Below are 12,902 nucleotides of genomic sequence, written 5' to 3' on the forward strand. Positions count from 1 at the left end.
GGGGGGGGGGAGACCTGGCTTGGCCTCACGCTTCCGGTTGACGAGCTCGGCTCTTGATTAGCTCGGCCTGAAGGCCCGAAGCCGTCGGGGATCCACTGCGGGGGGGAGGGGGCCCGCGTTCCCGAGGCTGGCCTGGGTCAAGCGCCCCTGGGCCAGGCCGCCTGTGACTTCTGAGGCTTACCTGAGTCGAACGTCTTGTCCTTGTTCCTGAGCCCTGGCCAAGTGCCCGGGGCGGGGGGGTTGGGAGGAGAGGGGGGAGGTGGTGTTGGGGATCCACCTGGTGAAAAATAGGGGGAGTTTTCGCCCTATTGTGCTAAACGTGTGCGTGCATTTTACCGCAGAGGTGGGGCCCTCTACCATTGTTGCAGAAACGGAGTATTTCTTAGTTTTGCAATGTCTTCGACGACTCTCCTCTCTCCTCCCCCCCCCCCCCCCCCGGTTGCTGTTCCTCCCTGCAAACGAAACTGGCTAGTCACCCGGTGCTTGGTTAAAGCTGTCTTCGGGTGGCTTGTGCTTCTTCGGTGACCCCCCACGGCCTTCCGGTTCCTCATTTTTAAAATGTAAACTTGAAGAGACCGTCCCTCAGCCGGGCGTCGGTGGTGGCTCACACCTGTCATCCTAGCTACTGAGAAGGCTGAGATCTGAGGATCGTGGTTCCAAAGCCAGCCCGGGCAGGAAAGCCCGTGAGACCCTTAATCTCCAATAAAATAAAATTAAAAAAAAAAACTCAGAAAACCGGAAGTGGCGCTGTGGCTCAAGTGGTAGAGCGCTAGCCTTGAGCCGAAGAGCTGAGGGACAGCGCCCAGGCCCAAAGTTCAAGCCACACGACCGATAAAAAACAAAACAAAAAAAGACCTTCCATCGTCTTTTATCGTATTGGGATGTTTTTTAAGCTATGTCCATGCATATCATAAAGTTGTCAAGTTTGCTCTCTTCATGAGGTCTAAAAAGAGTGATAAGAAACCGGTTTCTAATACGAATATATAAATATATACACATGTCCATTGTGTTTCATGCTTTTATTGAAAATAACTAGTAGTCCTAGCACATGTAGGATTAAAAAGACCTTTAGGTATTGTAATAATTGTAGGTAGTTTTTCTTTGTGTACGAAGGAGCCTTTTCAAAATTGGATCTGGGAATCTGCTCTTTGCCTGCTATGAAAATATTTCTGAACATTGCTGGGAGCCAGGATGGTTTGAGGGAAGGACATGAACACTGGGACCATCAACTGAGTTAAATTGTAAATAATGAACCAGATGAGAGAAATATAATTTTGGGCTCTCACAAGAAACTTCTTTATTTTAATGTTTGCTTATTAATAACTGATAATTTGAGAATTTTACCTTATAAGAGACTGATAGAAGAGTAAAAAAACAAAGCAATCACAGATATCTTGTAAAACCTGTCTAATGGGTGGCTATAGTAATTACCCTTAGTCATCATTGGAAGCTGTAATTTTGCTTGTAGTTATTTTAACAGTGAGTGCATGGGGGAATGTGGATGTAGTCCAGTAATAGAGCTCCTACATGCAGTCCCCAGAACTGAGAACTTACTCAGGCTGAGTTACTAATTTGAGTTACACTTTTGATAAGTGAAAGATTGGGAAGAATTTCACTGATAGAAATTCTGTAGGCTTTTTTGAAGAATTTTTTTTTTGCTTTTGTTCTAAGTAATTTGTAATGTTCCTTTACTTTGTCATAGTGAATTGACTATGACTAGATCACACTTGAATGTTCCTTGTGTTTCAATGAGAAGCTTAAAAGGATAATAAGACTTGTTTAGTCAGTGCTTTTTCTTTTTTAAAGTTAAGGACAAGACAGCCCACATTAACAGGTTGCCTGATGGACATAGAATTTAAGTCATTATGCGTCTATTAGGGAAAACGTCCCAAGAGAATTGAAGCTGCTTCCATTCAAAGGCTTTCATCCAGTTGAAATCATTTAAGTTTTTACTTGATTTGTTTGCTTCTTTCTCAGTAACTGAGGCTAACTAGATTGGTTTTGATCCATTTTAACCTGTTCCAGCTTCTTCTCTGAGTTGTGAAATGCTTTTTGCTATTTAAACTCTTAGCAGAGTTTGGACTTCCTTGTTAGAAGTTTAACTGTTTCGGAAAAGTATTAAAGTGGGGAGTTAATTGTTTGAGTAATAAGCCTGGAAGGAACCCAGGCTGCAGATGGAGGTTGTAGATGGAGTCTGGAAATTGTCACCATTATGGTCTGGTGTCACTGACATGCCTCGGTGAGATTTTACTTTGAAGAGTAATTGCCCTGGGGCCATGTTGGTGGCTCATGCCTGTAATTCTAGCTACTCAGGTGGATGAGATCTGAGGATTGAGGTTCGAAGCCAGTCCAGACAGGGAAGACTCTTTGAGACTGTCAGTTAACCACCAAAAAAAAAAAGTTGGAAATGGAGCTGTGGCTCAAGTGGTAGAGTGCTAGCCTTGAACTCAAGAGCTCAAGGACAGTGTCCAGGCCCTGAGTTAAAGCCTCAGGGGACAGGGACTCTCCCTCCCCTCCCTTTTCTCCCCTCTCTTTCCTCCCTCCCCCCCCTTCTCTTGTGTAAGTGCACACGTGCACACACACTGCAGGATGATACACTGCTGCAAGATGATCCAAAAAATAAATTCTTTTTTTTTTTGGTCAGTCCTGGGCCTGGGCACTGTCCCTCAGCTCTTCAGCTCAAGGCTCTACCACTTGAGCTACAGCACCACTTCCCCAAAAGTAAATTCTGAGAGTAAATATCACCTTTTGGTTTCTTTTCAGTTTCTCTGTTGAGTATCATTTCCTATCCACTTCTTCTGATACTTTCAAAGCTTGGATTCATTCTAGGATTTAGAGGAACTCTGTACAGTTTGAGAAAAGAAGCCTCATTAATAACTTTTAAACCAAAGTCACTTCCCATATTGGAGATACCCATTTCTCTTACTTTAGTTATTTTGGCTATTCTTTGCCAAAGCTGCATGGATAATTGTGATATTATTTATCTTTAAGTCAGCTCACATTGTAACATTAACTTTTTTTTTTTTTGGTCGGTCATGGGGCCTGAACTCTGGGCCTGGGCTCTGTCCCTCAGCTCTTCAACTCAAGGCTAGTGCCCTACCACTTGAGCCACAGCCTCACTTGGCTGCTTTTTCCTGCTTATGTGGTACTGAGGAATCAAACCCAGGGCCTCATGCATTTGAGGCAAGCACTCTACCACTGAGCCAACTTCCCAGCCCATTATTAACATTTTAATAGAATACCAGTAACTAGGAAATGCAGATAAATAATAGGTAACAGCAAAAAATTATAATACTGTTTTTTTGTGGGTTTATTTTGGGGGAGGGGTTGGCTGTGGGCCTGAACTCTGGTCCTTGGCACTGTCCCTCAGCTCTACAGCTTAAGGAGAGCGCTCTACCACTTGATCCACAGTGCCACTTCTGGTTTTCTGTTGTTTATAATTGAATGTGAGAGTTTCACAAACTTTCCTGCCCAGGCTGGCTTTGAACCATGATCCTCAGCTCTCAGCCTCCCGAGTAGCTAGGATTACAGGCGTGAGCCACACACACACTTAAAAAACTTAAGAAACAGGCTAATGAGTGTTACTTTGATAGGCACCAACATGAGAATTTATCCTGGTTGTACAAGAATTGAAAGAAAATGTATGAAAGTCTCATAATGTTAAATCCAACATTTAATACTAGGTTTGTGCTACTCAGTTTGACAGACGAGTAGGATAGTGCTTCGTACTTTGTGAGCCCATATGAATTCATGTGCTGGATGTTTACATAATGTTTAATACATATAATCAACCATCTTTAGCCTTTACAGCTCTTTTTTTCCCTTGTGGTTAACAGATGCGGCATTCCAAACGAACTCACTGCCCTGATTGGGATAGCAGAGAAAGCTGGGGACATGAAAGCTACAGTGGAAGTCACAAACGGAAGAGGAGATCTCACAGCAGTACACAGGAGAACAGGCACTGTAAACCATATCATCAGTTTAAAGACACCGATTGGTAAATTATTCTTAAGCATTTTAGCCCTAAAAGTTTTAATAATTTGTCATTTTGCTTACATAGCTTTCATCTGTCATGTTATTTTAGCATATAGGAAACAAGTATTTAAAAAGTTTTTAGTGCCTGTGGTAGAAGAGTTTTTGCAAGTGCTGGCTAAGGCCAAATAAAGTTCTTGTTGTCATGTCTGAAGCTGTCTGGGAGTACTGGGGACAGTTGATTAGTAAGTGCATGAAACGCATATTCAAGGGTAGGGTATAACATTGCTCATAGAGCACTTGCCTAGCATGTGTGAGGCTCTGGATGTAATACCCAGCATCACCAAAATATCAAAAACAATGAAAAACCCAAGCAGAAAAATATATTCAGTAACATAAATGTTCAGCAAGCATGATGTGTAATATTCAGTGAGTGTCTTTAACTTAGAAGAGAGACATTTATGTTGAGGTGCTCATTGTTTTTGCAAATGAGATGGGGTTAATCCAAGTGGGAAAAAAAGCACGTACTCTTCAAGACTGTTAAGTACATTGAGATTAGTCATTTATGTTCTACAGGTTATATTTATAGAATATAACTGGGAAGTTTTAGAAAATTAAAAAAATGTCTGGACTATTTTTAGCTTTATTCTAAGAATTACTCCTTTATACAGGTAATTGCTAGTAATTTAGGAAAAGGTGTTGACAAGTAGCATGTGTCCTGTTTCTTCTTACTGGAGGAATACTTGTATACAGTAATAAGGAAATCTTAAAGATCACAGGTTAAGTAAGAGTTTCTGTCTTCCATTGATTTCCCTTTCTCATTTTTGTTTTGTTTTGTTGTTTTCTTCTCCTTTGTGCAGATGTTCCATTGGGACTGTTTATTAGATTGATTTCTAAATTAGTTAACTGGAGTTCTTTTAAAAACAGTATGCGATACTTTATTGTGCTATACAGATTTGCTCTGCCAAATAATCAAGTGATTTGTAGGCTGAGCCGATTTAACATATTTTATCAAATAGTTAAGCATAAGGGAAAGGAGAAAGTTTATCTCAGGATTTCAATGACCAGAGCTAATTAATATCCATTATACTATAAAAAAAATCTGAACTTCATTACTAATAAGTACAAAACAAGTCTCATGAAGCCTGAAACATAGTACTGTTTATAGGTTATTAAACATTATACATGTAGAAAGGAAGTGATTTGAGGGATGACAGCTAGTACATATTCATAGCTAATTGTATAAACATATTAATATGTCAAGCCAATGTGTTAATCTTTCTTTGACAGTGACACCAGATAGCTTTGATAGTAATTGTTCACAATAACCTAGAATATTTTGATAGTTTTTTGGATGATTTTATAAACAAAACTAAAAATGCAGAAAAAAATAAGGCAGGCAGCTGTAGTACAATTGTCATGTACCACTATTTCGTGTAAATTATTTTGCTCTTAAAATATCTGTGAACATACAGATCTTTTGTCTGTTTCCTGAAAGTAGACTCTGAGAAGAGGCATTTTCAGGTTAAAGCATATGAACTCTTAAAAGATTCTTGATGCACTTTTACTTTTTTTTTTTCTCTTGGAAAGCTAATGCCAAATTACAGACAATGTATTCTTTCATGCTGTCACCATTCTTGGCCATTTTAAAGGTCAAGAATTTTAAAAGTGTTTGAATTTTAAAATTGATAGATTTTGTTTACTGTAACTTATTTATGGACCAGATGAACTTTTTACTGACTTACATACTTTTTCTATGTGTAATTATTTTAACTGTCTTTTTCTGATTGGTCCTTTCATTAATCATTAGGCACAGTATACTGAGATGATGCATGAGTGTTAGCAGTAAAGAACATTTTTATATATTGTCAAAATCCTTAAATAAGTCTTTCTTAAATGTCAGATATCAAATGTTAAAAAGATTCTCAAAACTATTGGAATAGGAATGACTTTTTTGAGGTATTTAAAATTCAGATGATCAGCTTTAGATTTAGTGAGTATAATCAGAGGCCTTACATCATTTTTAATAAAAGATTTATGTTTAATATTGTTACTAAACAGACCATCCTTTGAGAAATAGTTGTTAGCTAGACACATCTACAAGGCTTTTAATGCTTTATTCTTAATGAGAGAAATTGGTCTATATTTTCCTAGGTGAAAATTACGCTTGCTGGAATTGTCTACTCACTATATCCTGAGTAACACATAGACAGATTCTTCTTTAAGTAGTTGTGGCTGAAGGTGCTATGTAAATATGAGATAGATGACAGGTTTTATCCTCTGAAATTTCTTTCTGCCTAGTACTTTATCCACTGCTTAGCCTCCTTTTAGGATACCTCTATTTCTATCTTTTTCATGAGTGCTTTCCTAGCCATTTCAAGATTGAGTTCTTTGCCTATTCTGACTCTGAACACTTGTGTAGCCTTTGAACATTTCCCATATTGTTAGGCCTTATTTTTATGTGAGTAGTATCAAATTACTTGTTGGCATGGATTCTGCCTAACATAATTTTGTCTCCTACAGGATTTGTCTAGAAATTAAAACCAAGGCCCGTACTCTCATCAGCTTTGGCTCTTTTTTTTTTTTTTTTTTGGTGTCAATTGTGGGGCTTGAACTCTGGGCCTGGGGGTTGTCCCTCAGCTCTTCAGCTCAAGGCTAGTTCTCTACCACTTGGGCCTACAGCATCACTTCTGGTTTCCTGGTGGTTTATTGGAGATGAGCCCAGGCTGGCTTTGAACCATAATCCTCAGATTTCAGCCTCCTGAGTAGCTAGGATTACAGGCATGAGCCACCAGTGTCCCGTAGTTTTGGCTCTTTTTGAAAGACCACAATAAAATATTTACAGGTCATTTAGTGAATAATTTTGAAAGTTAAATCAGTCCATTTTTTTCTACTTGTTTACTTCTATGGTCTTTATCAAATCTTTAAACCTTGGCATTGTAGATTGAAAGGGTTCTTAGCAGTTTAGTTTATCCGATGGTGTTATAGTCACTATGTTTTGTTACTGTATTTCTTTTATCACAAACTCCAATGTTATGGTGTAGTCCATATAAAGATTATTAGTGTTAAGTACTTTTTTCATGGAAAGATATTTGGCCTTTTATGGATCAAATTACATACAGAATTAAACAGAAAGCTCTATGGAATATATTAATTTCTAGCTTGTGGAGATCTGTCCCTGACAGTTTCAAAACTACTGGCTTAGACCACAGCTTACCCTAATAAATAATCTGACTTGTTTTTCTACTAGTTAGAGCTTAAAATATATAATAGAAAATAAGAAAAGGTTCTTATATCTCCCCAGCCTGAGTTAGATGCCAACCTTGATAGGTAGTAGTTTTAGAGATGTTCCCTTTATTTCTACCTAGAACAGCTTCCTGGGAGAGAGAATGATAGCATATCTGGGGCATGGAGCGGGGTTGGTAAGGGCGTTCAAGGCAACATCTGTCACTCCATTGCTTGTCAGGATTATTTTAGTTCATTTGTTGTCTGACTGGGCAGGTGTCCCCTCTCTCCCTCAGTGCTCCATGTGCATCCCTCTTGAAGCTTCGCACTCTGTTGAAGAGGACACTCATCCCAGGTAGAGAGGGGGAGGGGAACTGGGCCACTTTTTCCATCAGATCAAGGCTACTTAACTGGAATCCATTGATTTTCTAAGTTCTATATCTCTATGAAATTCCTTGCCAAATATATTTTTTGGGAAGAGGACGTCCACAACTTGCATCAGATCTCAAGGGATCTGTAGATCTAAACATTAGATAATGATCTTTTTTCTATTGTATTTCTCAAGCAGAAATGACAGGAAGTTAGAGATGTAGAGGAAAAAAGTGGTGGGACTTTGGTAATCTGGGTAAGCAATTTCAGGATCCCTTTCTCATTTGTGGGAGATATATTTAAGATGTCTTCACCATACTTAGGCAGTTCTCAAAAACTATATTGTCTACTGTAGGAGTAACAGCTTAGAAATACAAAGAGGAGAGGAGACAGAAAAGGTAATGTATAATAGCAGTTCAAAAATGCCTCAGTTTTTGCATGGATGTGCTTTTACAACCATGGCATGTTGTTTTAGGGATTTTAGTTTTGTCATTCGTCAAATGAAAGGGCTAGAAAGGCTCCTATCTGTAAGACATGTGTGCCAGTAATACCTAAATGCACTTACATTAAAAGAGAAAGGAATCCTGTTTTGCCTCCCCTGTGTTGGTTTTGAGAGAGGAAAAGGAAACTAAGTTTTAAAAGGTACATATCATAAGATTGAATTTCAGAAGAGCACTTTAGTGGTATTTTTTGGTCTTTTTCTAGAAGGTAAAGGAACAATTTACTCAAGTAAACACTAAACAATATGACTTAAATTTTATTCCTTGATGTGATATACTTGACAGCATTTTTATAATAAAGAACGAACCCATTTGCTTGTTGGTTAAAAGTTATTTCTTAAGCTTTGCATAGGTCTACATTTTAACTCAATTTTGAATTTTTCTTTTATTGAGTTAGCTGATTAAACCAAGAATTCTTGAGTGTCTTTATTTTGAAGCACTTAATTCCAGAATAAAGAGAATAATTTGAAATCCTTTAATGTGTTTACAGTCATTATTTAGAAGCAAGGTCTTTGAATGAGAGAGATTACCGGGATCGGAGATACGTTGATGAATACAGAAATGACTACTGTGAAGGATATGTTCCTAGACATTATCATAGAGACATTGAAAGCACTTACCGAATTCACTGCAGTAAATCTTCGGTCCGAAGCAGGAGAAGCAGTCCTAAAAGGAAGCGTAATAGACACTGTTCAAGTCATCAGTCACATTCGGTATGATTGATTTCGTTTTTATTTTGAGTGGATTCTTATTTGTATATAAAAACTCTTAAGGAGCTGATAAATTTCTAAAAGTTCTTTATATGTAAAGTATTATTTGGATATATTAAAATTTATGTATGTACTTGAATCCTTAAAGGATACTGTACATGCTCATAGCTGATCTGTATATTAGCTAGCGTTTATTTGCCCACATTTACTCATATTCTGCAAATTAAGTCATGAGTTTGTTGATTTTTAATAGTAAAAGTATCTTATTTTTGTGTTTGTATAGTATACCATTTAAATAAAAATGAAGCATCCAGATTTCTTTCAACTTAAATTTTTTTTTACTCTGAAAGAAACCTCTTTACTGATATTTGGAACCAAATAGAGAAAGTTGCACTATTGTGTATCAGTGCCTCAAAGGCCATAGCTCATCTTCTGCATCTAAGTCGGTTGACATTGTGAAGATGGGTGTTAAATGGGAAATGTATTTTAAAAGTCAGCTTTTTTTTTTCTGCTGTAACTCTCACATGTTCACTTGTTTAATCTGTACACTTTTTAGTTTTCCACCCTGAGTTTCCTTCAGTACAAATAATATTAGATTGAACACTGAAATGAGCTAGCCTTTATTTCCCCCTTTTACTATAATCATGTGTATATTTAAATGTTGCTAAGTAAGGACAATTTCAACTAAGTATGACGTTTTAAACATTTTTTTTACAAACTAGACATTTCATCTCACAGCATATGATAGAGCAAGAGATTAGTAAATCATGACATTGCATTCTTTAAATTTCAGACTTCAATTAAATCAATATTTTAAAGAGACAATTGTGATGTTTTTTCTATTGCCACTTTAAGTATCTTATCTGAAAATCTGTTCCTTGCCATGTTTTTCTTCTGTAACATAAACTGTGCCCTGTGAATTTCTGGGGACTGAATTTGAAATTGCTCCTGCCAACTGTTCGTGGCCTGGTGCTTATCTGAATGCCTGAATATCTCCCCGCTGAATGAATTGCGTATTCTGCCCTGAATTCACTCTGATATATTGATTGGCTGGACGATCTTGGTGCTGCCCACTTGCCGGTTCCAGAAGAGCCACCGAAGGAAAAGATCCAGGAGTATAGAGGATGATGAGGAGGGTCACCTGATCTGTCAAAGTGGAGACGTTCTAAGAGCAAGATGTATAGAATATTTTTCAACACTTTTTAAACTTTGCAGACAGAATAATCTTTTTAAGAATAGTTTGTCAGCGGGGGGCTAAAGAACTCTTCATTGCTTGTTTGTTTTGTTTTTTGTGGGTTTATTTGTTCTTTTGTATTTCTTCTTTTCTGTATAATTTAAATATATCTACTCTAAAGTTGCAAGATAATCAGTGGAATTTGAGATTAGAGCAAGACAGATAGCTGTATCTAATTGTTTTTGTAGCAGCTGAAATAACATAATTTGAGTGCTGAAACCTTAGTTATGCTTTGATAGAGATCATTTGAAAATATTCCACAAGCATTCATTGTTTGAGTAACTAGATAATTTGTACTTAGGTACTTATACCTCTTTTTCTCTCCCTTACTTAGATGAAATCGTGGACACTTTGGGTGAAGGGGCCTTTGGCAAGGTTGTAGAGTGCATTGATCATGCCATGTAAGTTTGTTGCTATTTCCTTTTATGAACATTCTGGTCACTTTTGATGGGGAAGGTCTCATAATTGAAATGAAGTTATATTTGGCTATATGTTTTTCCAGAAAATATCCAACAAAATACCTTGAACTTGCCAGGTGCTGGTGGCTCATACCTGTAATCTGAGCTAACTACTCAGGAGGCTGAGATCTTAGGATCGATCATAGTTCAAAGCCAGCCCAATCATGAAAGTTTGTAAGGCATGAAATTTTGTGAGACGCTTATCTCCGATTACAAAAAGCTGCAAGTGGCACTGTGGCTCAACTGGTCAGTCTTGAGCAAAAAGAGCTTGGGACAGTGCCCAGGCCCCTAAGTTCAAGCTCCAGGACAGGGGGGCAGGGTAGAGGATGACAACGACCTTGAACTAGATGTGATTTTTTTATTTTATTTATTTTTAATTTTTGGTCAGTGGTGGGGCTTGAACTCTGAGCCTGGATGCTGTCTCTCAGCTCTTTAGCTCAAGGCACATGCTCTCCACAGTGCCCCTTCTGGTTTTCTGGAGATAAGAGGCTCAGGGACTTGCCTGTCCAGACTGGCTTTGAGCCGTGATCCTCAGATGTCAGCCTCAGTAGCTAGGATTACAGGCGTGAGCCACTTGGAGCCTGGCTTAGATGTGATTTTTTAAATGCTAACACATTCTACCAAGTAGAGTTCATTCAGTAGATGAACTCCTTCAAGTAAAGAGTCCCACAACTTGGGCTTTTGGCCCTCTGTAAGAGAATTCGTTATTTTGGGGTTACAATAAAGCAAATTAGACTAACCTAATAAAGTACCCATATTAAAGCTAGCTTTCTAAACTGTATTACTTTAAAGGCCTAAAGAATAAGATTCAAATTATTTGTTTTCTAATTATGGTTAATTACTGGCATTTTTGAAATGTGTAAGGTACGATGTCATGTAAAACTAAGGTACTAGAGTCATTTTAACTTGGAAGGGCTGGGAATGTAGCTTAGTGATAGACACATTTGCCTAGCATCTCGACTCTAGATGTCCAGAAGAAATCACAGAAAGCAAAGAAGGGAATCCCAGCAACTGAACCCAGAAAAACAACAAAGTTTCCTTGTTTGAAAGAGCACTGGGTATTCCAGTCCAAATTCTTTTTTTTTTTTTTTTTTTGGTCGGCCTTGGGGCTTGAACTCTGGGTTTGGGTCCTGTTCTTCAGCTCAAGGCGAGCACTATACCTCTTGAGCCACAGGGCCACTTCCTCCAAATTCTTTAAATGAGGCATGCTAACCTGTTTGTGATTGACCTGCTGCCTTATTTTACCTTCCTCCCAGTGTTCCATCTTTTGTAAAGAACCTCTTAAAAGAATATAGTGAAACTGCACTTTGCTAAATGGCATCTGAGTGTATCATAAATTAAGGTGATCAGAATGATTTCCAGCTTATTGAAAGCAAGAGTTTAAAAATAAAGCATCTTTATTATCATTCAAAAATGTGAAAATGATTGAATTTTATAATATGTTGAAATATTTTTAGACTTACAAAAAAGTTGATAAAATGGTTGAAAGAATTCCCAAATGTACTGACTAGATTCCTTAAACATTAGCATTTGACTATATTTGCTTCATTCTTTATATATACATTATGTTTTCAAATTTTAACATCAAACTTTAATACATAGTTCTCATTGAGGTTTCACCAGTTGTCCTTATTAACCTACTTCTAAACTTTTCTGAGATTTTAGTCACTATTTAATAAAAGTATCCCAATGAATAATATTGATAAAAGTAGAACTATATTTACAGACATGAAAAGTTTTATTCTGCTCAGGCTGGCTTTGAATAGTGATCCTCTGGGTCTCAGTCTCCTTAAGTAGCTAGGATATTATGGACATGAGCCACTAGCACCCTACTCTGAAAAGTTTTTTGAAGTATCTTACTGAGATGGTTGGGCTTTGTACAGCTATCCATAGGTAAATACCTCAATATATATACAGCAATGTCCCCGTTTTCACATTTTTATAGATAGACATACCGAGACGACTTTTTGGCTATATTATTTAAAAATTTGGGTTGTAAGAGTTTTGTTTCGGCTTGTATTTGTAGGGATTGAACTTGTTAGGGCAAGTACCGCAAGTTTTTGTGGTAACTAGGGACTGACCTAGGGTCTTGAGAGCTTGCTAGGCAGGTACTGTACTACTTGAGCTGTGCTACCATGCCTCTAGCCCTGTTCTGCATTGGTTATTTTTAAGGTAGGGTTTCACTTTATACTCAAGTAGAATTCTCCTACTTGTGATTTCCTGCATTACTGGAAATACCATTGTATTTCCTCAGCAGGGTTAACAGGTGTACACCACTGCACTCAGCCATTGGTTTAGATGGAGTCTTGAGAACTTTGTTTTGCTGTGAACCAAATTGTGATCCCCTGATCTTTGTCTCTGAAGTAGGCTAGGATTATAGAATTACTGGCTTGAGCCATTATCCCTTCCTGTAGTTTGATGTGGTTCCTCCTCC

General features: G+C 37.9%; 2 protein-coding genes across 4 annotated transcripts in view; both read left to right on the plus strand.

The window, feature by feature from the left end:
- The window catches only part of LOC105996771 (dual specificity protein kinase CLK4-like), a 22,318-nt gene extending 11,904 nt beyond the window's left edge, over window positions 1-10,414 (plus strand). The window contains exons 2-6 of one of the 3 annotated variants that reach the window (XM_013030962.1): window positions 3,837-3,997; window positions 5,558-5,624; window positions 7,494-7,552; window positions 8,557-8,779; window positions 10,345-10,414. In XM_013030962.1, coding sequence (XP_012886416.1) covers window positions 3,837-3,997; window positions 5,558-5,624; window positions 7,494-7,552; window positions 8,557-8,779; window positions 10,345-10,392 — 558 coding nt within the window. In that variant the 3' untranslated portion in view covers window positions 10,393-10,414. Of the gene's footprint in view, window positions 1-3,836; window positions 3,998-5,557; window positions 5,625-7,493; window positions 7,553-8,556; window positions 8,780-9,863 lie in introns of all 3 variants that reach the window. The other 2 variants (XM_013030961.1, XM_013030963.1) reach the window with 2 other exon arrangements.
- Window positions 1-12,902, plus strand: part of LOC105996770 (dual specificity protein kinase CLK4) — a 43,213-nt gene that overhangs the window by 19,956 nt on the left and 10,355 nt on the right. The gene's annotated exons all lie outside the window — the stretch shown is intronic.

Source organism: Dipodomys ordii, unplaced genomic scaffold (assembly GCF_000151885.1).
Source record: "Dipodomys ordii isolate 6190 unplaced genomic scaffold, Dord_2.0 Scaffold135, whole genome shotgun sequence".
Classification (NCBI taxonomy): Eukaryota; Metazoa; Chordata; class Mammalia; order Rodentia; family Heteromyidae; genus Dipodomys; species Dipodomys ordii.